The sequence below is a fragment of the Stegostoma tigrinum genome, chromosome 4 (assembly GCF_030684315.1).
Source record: "Stegostoma tigrinum isolate sSteTig4 chromosome 4, sSteTig4.hap1, whole genome shotgun sequence".
In the NCBI taxonomy this organism is placed as follows: domain Eukaryota; kingdom Metazoa; phylum Chordata; class Chondrichthyes; order Orectolobiformes; family Stegostomatidae; genus Stegostoma; species Stegostoma tigrinum.
The window spans coordinates 33216407-33238152 of record NC_081357.1 but is presented as its reverse complement, the minus strand read 5'-3'; the positions used below and the strand labels follow the sequence as shown (position 1 = coordinate 33238152).

The window sequence follows — 21746 nt, the reverse complement described above, 5'->3', positions numbered from 1 at the left end:
TCTCAGACCTGAATAAGCAGCATTCTTCCCTGGAAAGAGGCCTTTGGTACAAAGACCAGAGGTGGTCATGACAGTGCTAAAGAAACCATATCTCATTATGGTTACCAGCTAGCTGGATCTCCTACATTGTGGTTCCTATCCTTATTTTTGTTGCCACTATTGATTTGGGGCATTGCTGATGTTAATGAATTTGAGAATTAGATGATGGTCCATGCAGCAGTCATTGGCTCCTGTTATGTAATGGGCGAAAAGCATGTCCTTGCAATCCCTCACTCAGATGCTGATGTAATATACCAGGTTGTGCTGTTTTCATCGAGGACGTTGCCATGAAGCCTTCTAATCATCTCTCTGGAATCTCTCTTATGGGGCGGCACAGTGGCTCAGTGGTTAGCACTGCAGCCTCATAGCACCAGGGACCCGGGTTCAATTCCAGCCTTGGGTGACTGTCTGTGCGGAGTTTGCACATTCTCCCCGTGTCTGCATGGGTTTCCTCTGGGTGCTCTGGTTTCCTCCCACAGTCCAAAGATGTGCGGGCTAGGTGGATCAGCCATGCTAAATTGCCTGTAGTGTTCAGGGGTGTGTGGGTTCTAGGGGAATGGGTCTGGGTGGGATGCTTCAAGGGGCAGTGTGGACTTGTTGGGCCAAAGGGCCTGTTTCCACACCATAGGGGATCTAATCAACAACATGTTTCTTATTAAGGCCATGTTTAAGGCACTTTGTCAGGAGCAGGATATAATATCTGTTAGATCTCCCTAACCTTTCTCTATCGATTATATCACCCAGAGAATTGTATATAGTTCAGCTCATGTGTTGGAAGTAGCCAATGAGGGTCAACTTGTTGCCCAGTGAGACTCAGGTCATGAATGGTTTGTGGTCAATGTAAAATTCATTTTTGGACTCAGCTGAAGCAGCCAATGTTGAGATGAATGTGCTGAGGACTGTGTTGCAGTAATTGTGCACAAGGGTGAACCTAAGGATTTGTTCATTTTGCAAGGGGATACTCTGAGATTTCCAACTAGCTTGCTTTTATTGGGGAAGCTGATTCTTACTTCATCTGACCTACCTTACCAGAAGAAGATATAACTGCCACCTTGTTCCTTGAGCTTTTCTCCCCCTGCCTACTGGATATTGCTTCAGGCAGCAATGCCAATGTTGAAATGTCTAAACTTCCAGGCAATAGTAGCAGTGTGCTGTTTCAGTCTGTTGCTGGTAGAATTCACCACAAATGTATTCATGCTTCAGGTTCTGATCTTCATTTTGAGGTTTGGTGATACCAGTGAATGAAATATTTTAGCATGCAGTGGGTGTCACACTTAAAAACACAGCATCCATTGTACCCCCTGCATTAAGCCCCTCCATTACTTCATCAAATCTGAGTCCTTAGGGATTTGTAGACGGAATTTCCATTCAGATATGGAAGACCTGTTATATGTTTGCAAGCTGCTGCTCCAAATCTTGCAATAAATTGTTTTCTCATTTCTTACTACTCGTGTGATATGATGCGATATTGCAATAGGTATTAATAGAAGGTAACCACACTACCATTGGAAGTTAGATGTCAAAGACTGCAGAGTAATTGAAGAACATTAGCATAGACTCTGAGCTTTATTGCAATTACACATGATGATGATGTGAAATTCAGTACAATGTCAGTATGAGGTTAGTTTACTCGGAGTCAGACAGGAGTCTTGAATAAAATGTTATGATGAAAATCAATGATGCATTCTAGGATTCTTCTGATAACGGTAAAGAGTCCAAAATCAGCATATCATAAAACCTAAATTACACATTAAATTGCAGGTACAATAAAGATAGATATTATTGGTTAAATGGGTAGCTCATGGAATTAATTTCGATCACAAAGTCTTTCAAATCTCAGAACTATCTCCAGTAGAATTTCAGCTCATTTTCTTTGCTGATTTAGTTTCTGATACTTATCCAACGGAATCTCTCAACCAGCCTGAGTTCCACAGTTCTGTGGAAAGGTCACCAGGCCTGAAATGTTCGCTCTGTATTTTCCTTCACAGATGCTGCCGGACTTGCTGAGCTTTTCCAGCAACTTTTGTTTTTGTTCCTGAGTTCCACAGGCACGGTCTTCACCAAAATGATGCATTTTTGCAGAATCTCCAGAAGTACCTTTATTGAAGCACACACTGGCAGCCTTGTACAAGATATTGTCAGTGTGGGTCAATCAGAGAAGGCAGAAATATTTGGAGTGACCTTGTTGTTTTCCCTCATTACTGTTCCGAGGTACAGCATTGCTATCAGGTGCTGAAATGTGCTTTCTCAAATGCTCCTCTTGAGATCATCTCGAGTGTTACAATATGATTATTAGGGCTAATTTCTGTTTCTCTGATACCAGCTTTTCATTCTCAGTCACTGATCAATAAGGGGGTGTTGTCCCATTGTAATAATAAAATGGAAACAAGACAATGGGCGCAAGTTGACACAAGTTTTTGTTTCAAAATAATTGACACTGCATAGACTCTGAGCTTTATTGCAATTACACATCCTGATGATGCAAGCTAGTGACGTAACTGCTAATTTATTTGCATTGTGTATGCAGAAAGTGGGAACTTGTTACCTAGGCAATTACAACCCTCTTTACTGTATTTTAGGTCTTAAACTCAGATTCGAATTTAACAGTGACAGCATTTATCACAGCAGACTGCACTTTGTTTTTTTTTCCCAAGTTAGCTCCCTAACTTGTGTAGACTTGAATTAGGATTTCACATTCATTTGCAAAGAATTAATTACATTAACCCGCCAGAACCCACTTGGGAAAATGCACTGCTACTCAAGACCCATTACTCTTGGGGTCATCCTAGTAGTTAAAGAATCAGTCAAAGTCCCCAGATTTACCTGTCCGATGGACTGAGGTTAACGTAAAACACTATCCAGATTTCTATACTTAACAAAATATCTATTATTTATTGCAAATAGATCAGTTCTAACCACAAAATGTAGACTAGTAAGACAGCTAGCTTGATCTTTATCCTTTCCCAATTCTCTACACTCAAATACACAGACACAGACAATTTGGCTAGACGGAAAATACTAGGGATATACAATTCAAGAGCACCAGTTCACAGGGTTGAATGAGATGTTCCTTTTGTTTCTGGAAAGTCCTTCTGATCTCCAATTTCCTTATTTCAAGATCATTTCAATTCTTTGCTGGAGATACCGGTTGGTTGATATATTAATTGTTCAATCTTTCAGTCTGTAGTTAAAGGCAACAGCTTATGACACGTGATGAGAGAGAGTACCTAGCTATCTTCCAGTTGTCGGTCACTTCACTGCAAAGAGAAAGAAAAAGAAAGATGTTATTTCTTGCAGCCTGGGGACATTTTGTTTTTTCCTTGTTCACATTCACTCTGTCAACTTGTCCACAAGCTAATCAGAGAGCTAATAAAATGTGAGGCTGGATGAACACAGCAGGCCAAGCAGCATCTCAGGAGCACAAAAGCTGACGTTTCGGGCCTAGACCCTTCATCAGAGAGGGGGATGGGGGGAGGGAACTGGAATAAATAGGGAGAGAGGGGGACTGTATCGGCGCCGCCTCTTGCTCCCCAGAGGAGCTCGAACAGTTCATCCACTTCACCAACACCTTCCACCCCAACCTTCAGTTCACCTGGGCCATCTCCAGCACATCCCTCACCTTCCTGGACCTCTCAGTCTCCATCTCAGGCAACCAGCTTGTAACTGATGTCCATTTCAAGCCCACCGACTCCCACAGCTACCTAGAATACACCTCCTCCCACCCACCCTCCTGCAAAAATTCCATCCCCTATTCCCAATTCCTCCGCCTCCGCCGCATCTGCTCCCACGATAAGACATTCCACTCCCGCACATCCCAGATGTCCAAGTTCTTTAAGGACCGCAACTTCCCCCCCACGGTGATTGAGAACGCCCTTGACCGCGTCTCCCGCATTTCCCGCGACACATCCCTCACACCCCGCCCCCGCCACAACCGCCCCAAGAGGATCCCCCTCGTTCTCACACACCACCCTACCAACCTCCGGATACAACGCATTATCCTCCGACACTTCCGCCATTTACAATCCGACCCCACCACCCAAGACATTTTTCCATCCCCACCCCTGTCTGCTTTCCGGAGAGACCACTCTCTCCGTGACTCCCTTGTTCGCTCCACACTGCCCTCCAACCCCACCACACCCGGCACCTTCCCCTGCAACCGCAGGAAATGCTACACTTGCCCCCACACCTCCTCCCTCACCCCCATCCCAGGCCCCAAGATGACATTCCACATTAAGCAGAGGTTCACCTGCACATCTGCCAATGTGGTATACTGCATCCACTGTACCCGGTGCGGCTTTCTCTACATTGGGGAAACCAAGCGGAGGCTTGGGGACCGCTTTGCAGAACACCTCCGCTCAGTTCGCAACAAACAACTGCACCTCCCAGTCGCAAACCATTTCCACTCCCCCTCCCATTCTCTTGATGACATGTCCATCATGGGCCTCCTGCACTGCCACAATGATGCCACCCGAAGGTTGCAGGAACAGCAACTCATATTCCGCCTGGGAACCCTGCAGCCATATGGTATCAATGTGGACTTCACCAGTTTCAAAATCTCCCCTTCCCCCACTGCATCCCTAAACCAGCCCAGTTCATCCCCTCCCCCCACTGCACCACACAACCAGCCCAGCTCTTCCCCCCCACCCACTGCATCCCAAAACCAGTCCAACCTGTCTCTGCCTCCCTAACCGGTTCTTCCTCTCACCCATCCCTTCCTCCCACCCCAAGCCGCACTCCCAGCTACCTACTAACCTCATCCCACCTCCTTGACCTGTCCGTCTTCCCTGGACTGACCTATCCCCTCCCTACCTCCCCACCCACACCTTCTCCACCTATCTTCTTTACTCTCCATCTTCGGTCCGCCTCCCCCTCTCTCCCTATTTATTCCAGTTCCCTCCCCCCATCCCCCTCTCTGATGAAGGGTCTAGGCCCGAAACGTCAGCTTTTGTGCTCCTGAGATGCTGCTTGGCCTGCTGTGTTCATCCAGCCTCACATTTTATTATCTTGGAATCTCCAGCATCTGCAGTTCCCATTATCTCTAATCAGAGAGCTGTTGTAGTGCTAATTATTTCTGGCCTTCAGAACTAGTCCCAATTGAAAATCCAATCAACAATGTCTTTGGCCAAGCTTGGTCTGCACACACAGTCAAGGTGTTATTGGGTGTAAAACATTTTTGAGTAAAGCAACAGTGTAAACACAACTCATAATGTGTTTCAGAAACTTATTTTTAGAAATGCAGCAACTCAGTCTTTGGTTTTTAAGTGCTCCTTTTTCCCATTTTAGACCCCAATCCAAAATAAATAAAAATTAAAAGCGCAATCTTTATGCATGAATTTGAAGCTTTCTTGGATCCCAGTTCACTGATTATTCCTTAGGTGATAGCTTTAACGTGTTCTCTCCCCTTTGTATGCTCCTTCTTCTACTCCATCTCTCTTGCAGTGCTCTCCAATTCTCCTTCCCTCTGCCCAGTACCCTCAGTGCAACTCCTCCTATCTTCCCCTTGCAGATGCCCTGACTTGAGATCTAGCTGATAGAACTCCCAAATCTGACTAAAGATCATGCTTTGATCAGAAAAATGTTGATCCTTTAAAAATCGCCCTCACAAACCAAGGGTGGCTTGAGGTAATCTATTCTGCCCCTTCCCTTTACTGTATCTGTCCCACATCCCACTGCTCTCAGACGTTAGCTCTTGGACCTTAGTGCTCCATCTTTGGCTTCCTACTCATGGTGATTCCATCACTTCTGGCACCTCCTTACCAAGCTGCGTACTGCTCCTCCAATGAAAGGCTGTTTCTCTACTCTTTCTGCTGGTCGACCCATCCCTGCAGCGTAGGGACAATCAACCAATGACTGGCTGAGCACCTCCTCCACTTTTCCTTTCATTCTATTTGCATGGGTGACTTTTCTTTGGCTACTCCCATGACCAAATTTTCCCAGGTGATTTAGATGCTCATATGTGTGATCCATCTGTCACTCTTCTGTACTTTTGGCATTATCTTATGCTCATCCTTTTTCAGCTACCTCACTTGATGATCTGACCTTGGGTGTCTCTGTGCCTTTTAACTAATCTCAATCAGCCTCAGATCCCAGAAATCCAAAGTTTCCATTTCATTTCCAGTTTAGATGGTAACTTTAGATTAATTGGAAACCCAAATGCCCAGTTTCTTTATCAATGAGGGTTAGACACCAAAAATGCAAACTTTGAGTTCATTTATAATCATAGCCTTCTCTTGGGAAAATAGGGATGGGATAATAAATACTAACCATGCCAGCAATGTTAATACCTTATGAATGCACTTTTTTCGAAGGAATAATTGAGCATTTTGGACAACATGGTCAGTATGAGGTTGATTCGAACTGTAGTATAACAGGAGTCAGCCTCTTCAGCAAAGGAAACAAATCAGAGGAAAAGAACCTTGTTGACTTTTATCAAGATGATATAAACTATTGACTTCTACATTGTCATGAACACGAATTTGTTTAGGATCATTGTAACGGTTACTACTGACATTGGTGATGATAAACCTTAATTCTATTACAGAGTGTTATAAACCCTAATCTTTCTCTTGACTACTATAATCTCTTGCATTTCTGTTCCAGATCACTGTAAACTTTGCCTTCATTATTAACCGATATAAATTCTATTTTATAACTGGTTGCTATAAAATCTATTTCTGTTAGCCTTGGTATAAACTCTACTTCTGTCACCAAACACAATAAATGCTATGTATGCCTGAACAGCAATAAACTTTATGTTTGTCACGTTTCCATAAACTGTATTAATACAGCATACAGCATCTGTTATTGGCTTTAATCTTCCTTGCTCATACACCAGCTGAGAAAGCAGTAAGGAGAGCAACACTAACTGTCTTTGAGAAAGATGAATCCTTCTGTTAGATTGACGTGTTTATTATACAAAAAAAAAGATCCACATAACCCCTGCTCAAGTGTGATTTTCTTTGTTTTTTTTCTGACAGGAAATCTTAAAATTCAGAGAAGTTGCTTGCTTGCAGTATAACACTGTCATTGAAATAAAGTGATATGGATTGTAATGCAAATTTTTCCTATTTTGGCATATTGCACATACTTCACAAAGTGGCCTTAAATAAAATTCTGTCCTGTTGACTTTAAAAGTTTATAGGTACTGAACTTATTTGGCCTTCAGTTTATTGGCTGCTGTAACAGCATTCTGTTGGTATCTGCTGGAAGTAGTTATAGTGAATCCATACACATTATCTCCCCAAGCCAGATTGAATAGACAGTGCTTTGTTTGCAAGAATCACTGAGCATGTACTCATCTCTTTGCAACATTGATCTGTATAGCAATTTATGCTGAGCCCTTTTCTCCTCAGTCAGGCACACTGACATTTTCTGAAGACAAGGCAGTGACTTAGCTATATTTTTTCAAGAAGTAATACACTGTTGAACAATGTAAGGCACTTAAACTGCCTTCAGAATACCAATAGAAGAAAAATTTAACCTGAATGATTCAAATGTCAAAGATTAAAATAATTAAACTTCGACGTACAAGGGGTTTAAAATATGTGATCTTCATTAATTTCTCCAATGTAATCCTATTATTTTGTTACCCTGATTTCACTGCAGTGAAGAAGCTAATTCTCTGTGTAGAAGACAGAGACACAGTGTGGAGGGCAAGACTCCATTATTGAGCTGAGCACAGCTGCATTAGCCTTGAATAGTACCCAGTAAAGGCAGGATGAGAAAATAAGCACTGATATGCAAACAGCACAGCATATTACAATTTCTAATATATTATATCTGGATCCTGGATAAGTGTCAAATCAGTGATTTGCCTCTGTATATCGCATATTTTCTTGTACAGGGTGCAGGTCAGCAGCAGAAGCAGTTATTAAGGCAATGCAGCCTCAGCTGGCTTTAAGGATGATTATTCAACCAATAGCAAGACACCACGCAAGCCAACTATGATAAGGTAGAATAAGAGAAACTGTTTCCTCCTTTGGGGTTTGGCCCTGCAACTTCAGCATTTTGGGGAGTGAATTCCAGATTATTTTTATAATTCATTCACAAGACGTGTGTGCTCCATTAATTAAGCCAGAATGCGGGGGTGATCTTCAGCCTTGAATTGCTACAGTCGTGGGTGGGGTAAAGATTTTTAGGAACATTGGCATCCTCATTAAGAAGGGAATCCCAAGATGTTGACGCAGCAATGTTGAAGGAATGGTGATATATTTCCTGGCCAGGATGGCATGTGGCTTGGAGGAAAACTTGCTGATGGTGATGCTCCAATGTAGCTGCGTCTCACATTCAGTTAAATGGTAAAGGTTATGAGATTGTAAATTGCTGTTGGAGAAGCCTTGCTGAGTTGATGTTTTGCAGATGGTACACACTGCTGTATATATGTATACAGATTCTTGAATGACATTGATCCTAACAGCCTCTCATCTCTTATCTGGAAGAAAGTGCGGTAATTTATCGTTCTCCAAATGATCAATACCACTTTACCCTAATTTTCCCTACACATGTCATCAGTTTACATCCCTTTGTAACTTTATGAAATAATTCCACAGAAGCTGGTATCTCGTGACAAAGTCACCCTTTGCTTACACCTGAAGGGCCCTTTACACTGATCCAGCTCTCTCAGAGTGACCAGAATCTCTCTCACTCCTGTTTATAGCCGGGGCTCCTAGATTGGACCAGGTCAATAGCCCCAGTCAGGGAACTTATATTCTATACAATCCACCTGACTGACCTTGTTGCAATCACTGCACTTTCTCCTCCCAATTATACAGTTTCTTGACTGAAATAACATGGATAACAGGCAGCATCAACCAGTAGTGGATCAGATAAGTTTGAAGCTCAATTATATGACTTCTCTGGCTTCATTTATGTTCGATCAAAAAGTACTCAGGCAGATTACTAGCAAATTGCGCGTCATCTTGTAGCTGTGCCTGTAAGTAGGGTGAGCATTGATGCTCAGCAGTGTTGTGCAACTGAACATTGCTGACTAGGATTTTGAGGTTCCAAGTCCTCCTGATTCAACAATTAGGTTAAAGAAAATTAGTCAACTTTTTGATGACATCCTCCAGGAATCCCACTAATGACCATTGGTTAGGTACCAGGCAAACTTTTTTATCCTGAATTCACTCAACCCAACGACAACTGTGTTTAATGTTTCCGGTTTACATAATCAATCTCCAATTAGGCTTTAGATCCTCAGTAACATAAGAACAAATATTTGTTTTAGGTGCATAGGACATCAATCAAATGACACCCACAAACTTAGCAGTGTGTGTAACTCTTGTGGAGAGGTTGCAAACAAAAAGCATACCATTTCTTGACTTTAATGTCAACTGCAAACTTGATTAAATACCTGCTCATGAAAATCATTCAAATGTATGTTGTGTAAAGCTCTGTCTTCAGTACTAATCTGTAGAGAATACCACTTGTCACATCCCATCAATCAGAGATTATTCTATTTATCTCTACTCTCTGTCTGTTACTTTCCAATAAATTATGAACCTACTTCACAAGTTTTCTTTCCGTTCTGTGTTCTTTCAATTTTGTCAATGTTCTCATTACCTCAGAATCATAGCAGATGCCTTGGAACATTAACTAGATAAGTCAGACAAGATCTATCCAAAAAAGTTCATGCTGACTCCCTTTGTAGCGGGGCATAACTATCAAAGTGAGAAGTTACTTTATGTTAGAAACATGGAAAAATTTATGATACAAAAATAGGATGTTTGGTTGAAGAAGATCCATCGAGCTTAATCCTATCTTCCAGGTCTTATGGATGTGGATGATGTATTCCAGTAATTTTCCCAAAATTAATATTAAATGGACCATTACATGGTTGCATCAATGGAGAAAAAAAAACAGAACTGGAATTTCAGGGCGATTATCTTCAGCAGAACAGATAGTGATTGTCACTGAGAGCTGTGGAGGCCAAGTCATTGAGTGTATTTAAGACAGAGATTTCATGCTCCTGACTGGTAAGGAGAACCAGAACAAAGCAGGAGTATGGGGTTGAGAAACATGTCGATCATGATTGAATGGCGGAGCAGGCATGTTGGGCTGACATGTCTAATTCTGCTCCTATATCCTATGGTCTTATGACCTTATGGCTTTTTATTGGCTTCAAGAATAGAAATAAGAAGCAGTATATGCCTTAGGTGGATAGAAACAACTGGGTTTACATTTCTGTGCTCATTATGTAGTTGATAATCACGAGGCGTGGACTGACAGTTCAATTTGAAAGCGGCTTGATTTTTACTTCCACACATTTTGATGGTTTTGGATGTATTTTACAATGACAAGGTGATTCATTCTGCCAGATTACTACTGATATAATGAGGATATAACTGATACATCTTTTTCTGATGAAGGGTCTAGGCCCGAAACGTCAACTTTTGTGCTCCTAAGATGCTGCTTGGTTTGCTGTGTTCATCCAGCCCCACACTTTGTATCAGGGTCAAATAACTGCCCATTTCTCCCATGTGTCTGGGACTTTGCTGTCTGCACATTCACCTGTATGACAGCAATGACTACATTCTGTTTGTAATTAATTAATTGTAAATTGCTTTGCAACATCCTAAGGATACACAATGTGCTATGTATGTCTAATCCTTATCTTCAAATTAATAAAATAAATTACTTGTATTTATGTATTATCCTTTGGCGATGGAAAGAAAAATCTTCAGTGAAATCTTTCCTTTTCAGCAATATTCCAGGTCTTTACCAACAACAGACTGTTTGTTGCAATTTGTGATCTCAGGATAGTCCACTGGGATTGGAAGGTTAATGAAGCACATTTGAAGTGTGGTCACTGCTGTAAACTAGAGAAAAGCAGTAGCCAATTTACACGTGTCATCCCAAAGAATAACATTGATATGTGGCATCTTGAGCTGGTGTTGGTGATGTTTTGGTGATGCCAGTTATGGGAGATAAATGCAGGAGAGAATACTTAGAGAAATTTCCCTTACTTTTTTAGAGCCTCTCCTTTAATCTGACATGCCCATTTTGGCTTAAATCCCATCTGTAAAAAGCAGCACTTCAGCAGTATTGCACCCTTTAGTACTGTACTCGAGCATTTGCCTCGAGAATGTATAAACCAACCTCTGGAGAGGACATTAAACCCACAGACTTTTGACTCTGAGGTAGGGCAGGGAGGAGGCATGAGAATTTTAGTACTTAGCCAGGGCTGACATCATTTCATCCAAAAGCAATCTAAATTAAAATGTTTAAACTCTAGAATCATCAATCAGTAAGGATGAACCAAATAATTAATAAAGAATGTTAAAAGAAATAAAAATGAGGTAATGCATTTCACATCAAATCTATTTTAATGAATATATCACACTAAATTAAGTCTGTTTTTATCTCTTATTTTATTGTCATTCCTTGTCCAGGTACTCTATATATGTGAAGCTAACCATTGCAAAGATTCACATTGTTATCTGCTTCTAAATTTGAATTAGGAACAATCAGGCAGAATTTTATTGATCCCCCATGAGCAGTTTGCTGGGAGGTATGAGTTGGTGCAAGGGTGACATTCCCCAATTGGCCTCCCTGCTCACTCCTGACTTGTGTGCAATATTAAATGAGAGGGCAAGACTGAGGGTGGAATGCAGAGCCAGTGGGGAATTCCTGCAGGTCTGTTGACCCCGTTGGCTCAAGCAGTTGGCACCTGAAAGGATTAATTGGTTTCTCAAACCAAATTCTGTCCATCAGGAAATAAAGATCTGCCTCTGGGATAAGCTGACAATTACTGCTAGGTATGTCATGCAATGTCCAGTGTTGGCTTGTTGTGTGTACTGGAACATTTCAGTAGTCATGATGCGGACTTGCTGTTAGGTTGAGTCTGATGTCCCATGAGACACAATAATGTATTTTAGTTTTACAGTAATTAGTAACTATGTAGTAAATCTTTACTGTTCATTAAATCTATCTTCTGTTACAGAGCATTGCCTCTGCTGAAGAATTTTTGTGGGCATCTTTCCTCATTAGTAACTTTTAGACTGATACCAACAAGGTTTGTTATTGTGAATCTACCCAAGGCACCGGGGGTTCAGATGAATGCCCATGACACTGTTATGGGCACCACCCTCAAATGCCCCCATTGTACATTTGTCAACCCCTTCCTTACAAGGTCCCAAGGTTTGCCTCTCTGTGTTCCCAACCCCCTCCCCTCCCACATCGCCTACTTTCTCAATTAAGGCACCCACCTGCCCCGCAGGGGTTAACCTCCCCTTGCTGTTGTGAGGTGCCCCTGTATTTCGCTGGTCCTGGACTCAAGACTTAGAAGACGGGCACTGCCTGTTGCCACCCCACTCCAGTCCAGGTCACTGCTGCCATTTTGAGATAACAAGTGCTGGCCTCTCTTGGAGGAATATTGAGCAACTGTAGAGCTGCTGTATTCAGGGGACAAGAGCAAAGCTGGCCATCTGAAATGTTGCAGTCGCTCATGTGTATGTGGTGTTTACGATACTCCAATCCACTCTCTATATAGCTCTGAGGTGAAAACTTTGAAAGAATCTGCCACAGAACATTTCCCAAGCTCATCACTGAATTTCCATTTCCTTTCCAGCGTGTAGCTCCACTTGTGGTTTGAAATCCATTCCTTTGGTTTTCTATTTGTGTTCCGTGAACCATGAAAACTGCTGTCAGCTGTAGAAAAGGAACATTTTGTGAAGAAGTTGTGATTGTTTGTGTGCTGGTATTAACCTGACCATCCTTTCAGGCTTTTTTTATACAGCCATCAGCTGCTGTAGCTCCCAAAGTTTCAAAGAAAATGCAATTTGAAAGGTATCTTACACAGTTCCTTTGTTGCCTTCTTTTCCCAGGACCACTGCAGAAAGTTTTATTTACCAGTCAGAAAAATCATTCATCCGTGTTCTTTTTTCTCTCTCCTCCATGCACGTCTCTTATGCTTCATTGCAGAAATCCAAAATATCAACCTACGAAAAGATGTGGGCCTTCATGAGCAGCAGACAACAGACCGCGCTTGTCAAAAATAATGAAGAAGGAATCCAGCGTGTCTTAACCACAGATTATGCCTTGCTAATGGAGTCAACAACCATTGAGTTTGTCACGCAGAGAAACTGCAACTTGACACAGATCGGAGGCCTCATAGATTCCAAAGCTTACGGAGTTGGCACTCCCATGGGTATGTAATAAAGCTGACATGGCCTCTGGAAATTAAGCAGAAACCCAGTAAAATTAAAATTGACCTTCCACTGAATTGCATTAGCTATTTGTACAAACATTATTTACCATAACCTTTTTTCAATGCTATAATATGTCAAGAAGGAACTAAGACCATGTTTCTGCAGGAAGACTTTGTAATAATAAATCTTGTTGTTAATTTTGTACTCAAAAATCATACACATAATTTAACCTGGTTACTGATGAATTTTCTCTGCACATTGTGGTTCACAAATGTCCTTTCTTTTACCTAATGAATATAAAAGTGTGTGGTGTAATAAACATCAGAAAATTTCACTGATGTATATTTGTGCAAGTTGGGAATATGTCACACACTACGGGGTGCCTTGCAACTGCTTCTTAAATATCGTCAGAGTTCATAAATACCTCCTAGAAATTAGTTTGAAATCAAATTTATGATATTCTTCAAAATCGTCTGTTTTTTATATTGAGGAAACAGGCCATTCACGTAACTTAAAGTTAGGCCAATGTATCTATTCTGGTCTAGGTACTGGATGGCACGGTTTCTGAGCAGGTGGGAGGTCATGATTTGCAACCAGCCTGCTCCCATGCAGATTGAGATGGGCAACATGCAAACTTGGTTCAGAAATCCCTTCTGGGTGATGGTAATGTTGGTGCACTGAGGGTCTTCAACTCCGAACAGCCTGGAGCCTCAGCATGCAACAACATTTGGCAATCTTGTTTGTAGACTTGGTGGTAGGAGCCAACTTGGTCTTCTTAAAGGCAAACTGTACCTTAAAGATAAACTGCACAAAAATATGACTGCTAATGTAAATTGTTCAAATGTTAACAGGAGGTCAAAAGGAGAGTTCCATAGTGAAGGATGTGGCTCTAAAGACAGGAGGATAATGCCACAAATTCATTTGGGGTGCTCTTTTGCTTACCTCATGGAATACCTCAACACAATAATTCAGCTATTTGAGATAAAGTTCCATTTGAGGAATGCTTCCACTGCCTCTGTGCTCCAGGGCAGCTTGTCTTCATATCCAGCCTTGAATGAGTCATAATTTCTGCCCAATTAAAAGTGGGAGAACTTCGCTCAGTTTCTTTGACCTACGCCAGATACTCATTACCTTGCTGCTGATGCTCTTTCAGGCCAGCGGCTCAGACTATGTCTCTGATTTTTGAACCTGCTTTTCATTCTTTCCTTTTTTCTAATATGGCTTAACTCTGTCCCTTCCTTAGCCAATAAGACATCAAAATACTCATTTATTTATTTGTCACATCCATGTTCAACTATTGTATTCTCAATTTCCTTTGGTTGCCCTTCAGACCTTCATTCGCCATAACTTCAGCAGTTCATCATTCAAAACACCCATCGTCTGTGTGCTCACTGACCTATGTTAGTTGCTTGTGCCCCAGTGCTTCAATTTTAAATCCATATTGTTGTGCTTGAATGCTCCACACATTGGCCCTTCATGTCCCTAAAATCTTCCTTCAGTGCTATCACACTGTGAGAGAACCTGTCCGTTTCTTTGATTCAATCTTCTTGTGCATCAAAATCTTCATTTACTTCACTACTTGATTACCGTGCCTCCATTCCCTTTGGCTGTACATTCTGCAATTCCCTCTCTTCACCACTGCTCAGTTAGATTCTCTGAAAATACTCAACTGAGCTTTTGGACAAGTCTCCTCAGATCTGTTTTTTTTCTTGACTACATTGTTCTCAGTATACCTCTATGTAGATTCTTTGAATACTTTTTCTACCAGTATGTGATAAACCAATATTCACATTGGAATTAGGCAACAAAAGAATTTCAGGGATTTACGTACTTTATATTATAGTAAAATCATCAGTTTCTACTTGTCCATTATGTCCATTATTACCCATTCCCTGTGTGGAATCCAACCCTAGGAGGGAGAATTAAGTTTTTCTTTAAAAAAAAGGCACCACTAAATTAACAAAATACTCAATCAGCAAATTATTAAAACTAATATATCAGTTTCTATTATATCATTCAGTTTAAACATATTATGACACACCTCTAAAACAGGTGTAAATTTGACATCCAGCCCTGAGGTAGGGACACTATCACTGTGCCACAACAGCCCTAAAACTCATCACTTAAATACAAAAGTCCAATGAGCAACACCTCCTCTCAATAAACTTTGCAGCTGATCTGTTTGAGTCTGAGTGGGACATTCTGACACTAAAATGTACTGTAACTGCATGTTGAAATTGACCTCCATGTCAATGAGACTCAGACAGCAGAGACAAGGACTGACATATGGAGACAGTAAAAGGAGCAATTTAGAGTCTCAGAAATATGACGAGGTGCAGAAGAATAGAATTCTAAACATTGCGAGATATGCGAGGGGTTGGGGGAGACAGCAGTGAAATAACTTATCAGATGTGTAGATAGGAAGGTAATATAATTTATTGTGTTTAGGTTCATACCAAATTCTTTTTAAAAAGTGATCTAACTTTGCAGTTATCCGTTTCAATTTCTCTTCCCTTTGATTGGGTTTGAAGCCTTCACTCATGTTACTGTCAAACCAGCTACAAACAAAGCACTAAAACAAAACAATGAACTATGGATTCTAGAGAACTGAAACAAACAAAAACAGGAATTCTTGGAGAAACTTAACAGGTCTGGCTGTATCTATGCTGAGAGAACAGAGTTAACATTTTGAATGCTGTGACCTTTCTTTGGAGGCAGAAAGGAAAATGTGGTACTTATGCTGATGATTGGGTTGTGGTGGGGACGGGGTCATTGGTGGTGGCAGGAAACGGAGTGAGTGGATTGGTGGAGAGGGACCTCAGATAGAAAAAGAAAAAAAGGCAGGGTGGCGGGGGGTGTGGGTGCATTGCAGATAGACAAAGCAATTCTTCATGGTAAACCAGGGAAGAAGAGGAGCTGATGGGTGATACTGAAATGTTGCAAAATGGGTTTTCTGAGCTGAAAGCAATCCAGTTCATGACAGGACCCGGGGTTGTAGAGGTACATAATAGATAAGGAAGGAGGCGTTCATGCCATGAAATTGTTAAGTTCGATGTTGTGGTCCGAAGCCTTTAAAGAAATGGGTTGCTCTTAGCACAGTCAACCCGTTTTCAACTACTCGTGGTCCATTATCACCTATCTGGCTTTGCTTCTTCCCTGGCTTGCTACCAATAATCGCTTTGGCTGTTGACCCCCACTTTTGTCTTGCTCACACTGGGCTCCATCTGCACCTATCTGCTCACTCCTTCTCCAGATCCCCATCATCATAAATACCAACATTTTCTCACAGCTTCTCGTTCTGTAGAAGGGTCACTGGACCTGGAATGTTAACACTGTTTTCTCTCCACAGGTGCTGCCAGATCTGAGAGTTTCTCAATAACCTAGGCCTAGAGTTTCACCTCTGAGGTGTGTGCTTAGAGCCTGGAGATTTTATGGCTTGCCATGCACCCAAATCTATTTGCAACCTCATTTACTTATCAATTTATTTAGGTAAACGTATTCAAGGAGAGATTGGGATTCCACAAAGGAAGTGTGCACTTAAAATTCACTGTCACACTTGCTTCTCCAGAGTTTAAGCCCTGAAACATTGCAAGCTGCTATTCTTTTTTAATCCACTGAATAATTAGAGTCTGGAGATTTATGAAGATAAATTTGCAGCTATTTATTGCTTAAAGTAACAGGCTTTGCTTGCTCATACTTGTTGATATGCAGTTGAACCCCTGCATTGAAACCTGCTCTGTTTACTTTAGATAAAGGCCAATCTAGCTTGCCTGTGTGTTCATGGTTCTTAGGCAGGGTCCTGTTCCTTCTTTGCTGCAAAATGTGCATTCTCAAATGTCCTTAATCAGAGACCTAGTTCTGTCATATTACTAGAGTGTCTACTCATAAATGGTATGTGGTAACTTGGTCATTGCCAAACAATGGCATCTGAATTTCTCTTGTACACCCACAATTGTGATAGGAAAATAATATTTTCACATCCATTTTTTAAAAAATCCAATTCAAAGCTAAAATATCTGCAGGTAGCATCATAGACCACCTTCATCACTTAGAGAGGGCAGCAAATACTTCATAGGAAAGCTGTGAATATTTTAATAACTTCTCAAAGCTATTGTTCACATTTTGACGACTAATCCAGGAAAGAAGCTTAGTTTGAGGGATTTATTTAGTTATATAACAGGAAAGAAAAGAAAGTATGACTTTCAAGACCATTCTGTTTCAAAGAAAAGTGTCCATTATTAACTCTGTTTTAAGATGAAGTGTCCATCCTGAATACAAACTTCGAGAGTCTACCTTGCATGAGTGTGACACAAGTAGTCTTCTAGTGCTTCTTGGGGCTGTCAAACTGTGAGCTTACTCAACATTGAATTCAAATGGCCTAGCTGAATTCTTGCCTCCATTACTACCATTGGCACAAATAGGATGTGTTAGAAATGGAAGCTGTACTTCAGGCCCTAGTTCTAATTTGTATATGCTGCAATCTCCATGAAAATCTACGCATCATTGTCAACTTTGGCTAATCTTAGCCTCAATCAGAAGAGGGTGGGTTAATCAGAAACCTAGCTCCTCTCCAGAAGCAAGTGTATTTGCTGGTACTTTTCAATTGCGGCATTAAGCATGAGCTTTGAAAACTTGCCCAAGTTGTTCTCACACCTTCTTCATTTAACTTGTAGTTCATTCTGACGATGATGATTGTTGAGATTCAGGAAAAACCATTAGTCACTTGCTCAGTTCACAACCACCTTCTCAGGGACAACTATGTCTAAGTGATAACTTCGACCAGCCAATGAACCCTATATGAATTAAATGAAGGAATTTAAACAAAAATGTTTTCCATTTCTCATTAAATTGCATAGCAATTTGGGCAGCATATAGAAGAAAATTCCAGCACACATAGATATATTAATATAGATTAATATATAGGAGAGATTTTAAATGAAATTAATATTTTGTAGATCTCTTTATGTTCACTTGTATCATTTTATAACGAGAGAAGGCATGAAAATACCATTGAAATGAAGCCATCCTATCATTCCTACAGTTGCTGGAAGGATTCTATTAAAGATAAGGCACTGTCATTTCTGCATGATACTTTGCGAGCCTTCTGCCTCAGTGGCATCATCAAGTATAATTTTTTGCAAAGAAGTAAATGCTGAGTATCTGAGTTATAAAACTGAGGACTACCAGTCAGGCCAAACAAGTGAGTTGTGTGTTTTCTTGAATTTAACTCAATTTCAAATAATTTCCTTCTTTGTGAGAAGGAGCTACAGATTAAATAAAGAAATGACCCCATCTCTGAGACAAAGAGAAGTTCTCTGTCATTTTCAGGATTAAAAATACATACAAAAGTCGACTTGGCAAGGTACCCAACAAACTGAACTGAATGGTGAAAGATGCTCTACTGCATTGCAGAGATGCTGATTGTGTTGTGAACATTCGAGATTAATCATACTTAGACCCATAAGATACACAGAACCTGATGAAGACTGTAGATAAACTTCTTTTTCTGACTTACCAAAGAAAATCAAAACTGGTCTAAGTTGAGGAAGGGAGACAGAGAATCATTTAATTGTGTAAGAGATATTATATATCAATGATATGTTGAACAAGATACTGGCTCAGTACTAAAGAACTCTCCACACAACTATGGGGGCTTAAATTCCTGTACTTGCTGCAATAGCTCTTGAGGATAGTGTCAGTCGAACCATAAAGGACAGTGTCTTTTAAAAAAAATGGTATGATTCATCTTTGATTCAATATTCACCACCACTAATGCGTCACAGGCTGCAGCACTGAACATGTGTTCAAAGAAGTGTTCATGTAGTGAAATATTACAAATTTCTCACTGTATCAAGAACCATTATTCTGTACTTTTAACCTGGCCAGCTCAATGCTGTTGATAGAACTAAGAGACATTATTTTATTAGACGTCCCTAACTCTCACTGACTCAAGAACATGCGGTCATGAATTATGTATCCTTTATATAAAGGTTATACATCAAACTAGAATTCATCAAAACAAGATGCTCATATTATTTATCGGTATTTGCAGGAACAAAGGGCTGCAAAATAACATGACAATCCCATTGTAACATATAATGATATGCAGCACAATATTGAACTAACAGTAATTTAGTCTCTCAGACTGTGATAGCTGATGGCTACAGACGACTGCCAACTGAGAGAGTTCAAGCCTTCACTTGATTTATTGAAGTCAAAGTAATGTCAAAATATTGTCTCTGATGTTGACTCAGAGGTCGGTAAGGTTGGGTGGGGCCAATTCTGCAATCAGGCTAAGATCCTGTTGAATTTAGAAGCAGGGCATGGTCATACTTCACCTCGCTGCCTCCCAGCCACAATCAGCCAGAGTAAAAGAGTAACAGAGAGGATTTTGCCACCAGACTGCAGCCAGGGACTGAAGAGGAGGAAAGCAGAGGTTGTGAGATGGGAGAAGAGTAGAGACAAGCGGAGGGATTTGAGGTGAGGACTGGGAGCTCAAAGCCCAGAAAAGAAGGAGATTGCAATGTCAGTGAAGGTGATCGGGAATGTTGCAGTGGGAGGTGGGTAATCAGAACAGCTAAGGGAAATATCAGAATGGCCAGTACCGTTAACAGAAAGGCAGGGAGCTGGAAGCGTTGGGAAGAAATTGGAAGGATTGGGGGTGTTTGATCATGGGGTTCAGGAATGGGTAAATGAAGTGAGCAAATGGCATTCAGCAGGTAAATCCAAGTCACTTACCTCATCAGCAGTCCATCTTCCATTAGCTGTAGAAAACTGAGCTAGCTAACATGCAATTTGTAAAGTTGGTAAATTTATTAACAGGCAACCCCATTGGAACTTTTTTTTTCACTTGTTCATGGATATGGAAATTGCTCTCTACCGATAAATCCCAGATGGCTGTTAAGAGTCAACCATATTGCTGTGTGCCTGGAGTCACATGTAGGGTAGAAGTTGGCTTCACTAAAAGACAGTACTGAATCGGATGGTTCTTTCCAACAATCAGCAACAGTTTCATGGTCATAATTAGACTCTTAACTCCAGATTTTTGTTGGATTCAAATTCAACCACATGCTATGGCAGGAATGAAATTCTGGTCCCCGGAGCATTGACCAGCTCTCTAGATTAATAGTGATAATGGGAACTGCAGATGCCGGAGAATCCAAGATAACAAAGTGTGAAGATAGATGAACACAGCGGGCCAAGCAGCATCTCAGGAGCACAAAAGCTGACATTTCGGGCCTAGACCCTTCATCAGAGAGGATCTCTGATGAAGGGTCGAGGCCCGAAACGTCAGCTTTTGTGCTCCTGAGATGCTGCTTGGCCTGCTGTGTTCATCCTGCTTCACACTTCGCTCTCTAGATTAATAGTCTAGCGATAGTACACACTCACCTCCCGGACTAGGTAACCAGACTGTTTCCTGTAAACTGTTTGGCTGCCCACTCCTAATGCCACCTCCACTAAATGTGAAAGAAGGCAGCCTAGTGTGAAGGTCCAGATTTTTAACATTTTTTTAAAAATTCCAGCTGTTTTTTGTGAGTTAGTGCTCCCTTGTTAAGTTCTAATTTTGTAACAATAAGCTCTGTCATCTTGTTGTCACCAGCAGGTGTGTACACAGTGCAGCCAGTGAGATGTAAATTAATAATGTTCATGTAGCCCCTTCTCAATCTGTCTGAACGTAGAACATAGAACGTAGAAAGGTATAGCACAGTACAGGCCCTTCAGCCCACGATGTTGTGCCGACCTATTATCCTACTCAGATCAATCTACCCTGCAAACCCTGCATTTTACTATCCTCAATGTGCCTATCCAAGAGTCACTTAAATGTCTCTACAGTATCTGACTCCATTACCACTGCTGGCAGCTTATTCGACATGCCCAACACTCTCTGTGTAAAGAACTTACCTCTGACATCTCCCCTGTACCTTCCTCAAATCGCCTTAAAATTATGCCCCCATATAATAGTCATTTCCACCTTGGGAAAAAATCTCTGACTATCTACCCTATCTATGCCTCTCATCATCTTGTACACCTCTATCAAGTCACCTCTCATCCTTCTTCGCTCCAATGAAAAAAGCCCTAGCTCCCTCAACATTTGCTCATAAAATATGCCCTCCAGTTCAGGCAGCATCCTGATAAGTCTCCTCTGTACCCACTCTAAAGCTTCCACATATTTTCTGTAATGAGGTGACCGGAACTGAACACAATATCCAAGTGTGGTCCAGCCAGAGTTTTATAGAGCTGCAGCATAACCTTACAGCTCTTAAACTCAATTCCCCTGCCAATGAAAGCCACATGCCATACACCTTCTTTATAGACCTGTCAACTTGGGTAGCAACTTTGAGGGATCTATGGACGTGGACCCCAGGACCCCTCTGTTCCCCGACACTGCTGAGAATCCTGCCATTAACCCTGTATTCTGCATTCAAATTCGCCCTCAGTCCACCTCTGATGAAGCATTGGTGTTCTGTCCTGCTTGCTATTTATGTATCTCAGTTTGCTGGAGTGGGTGGCATTTGTTTACAAATCCAGAAGTGATGCCAACCACGCAGCAAACCGAGA

At 41.3% G+C, this 21746-nt stretch overlaps 1 protein-coding gene across 9 annotated transcripts in view; it reads left to right on the top strand.

Moving 5' to 3' along the window:
• LOC125452265 (glutamate receptor ionotropic, kainate 2) overlaps window positions 1–21746 on the top strand; it is a 431852-nt gene that overhangs the window by 390633 nt on the left and 19473 nt on the right. For all 9 annotated transcript variants that reach the window (XM_048530454.2, XM_048530460.2, XM_048530457.2 and 6 more), the window contains one exon: window positions 12961–13186. In XM_048530454.2, the coding sequence (XP_048386411.1) occupies window positions 12961–13186 (226 nt within the window). The remainder of the gene's footprint in view (window positions 1–12960; window positions 13187–21746) is intronic.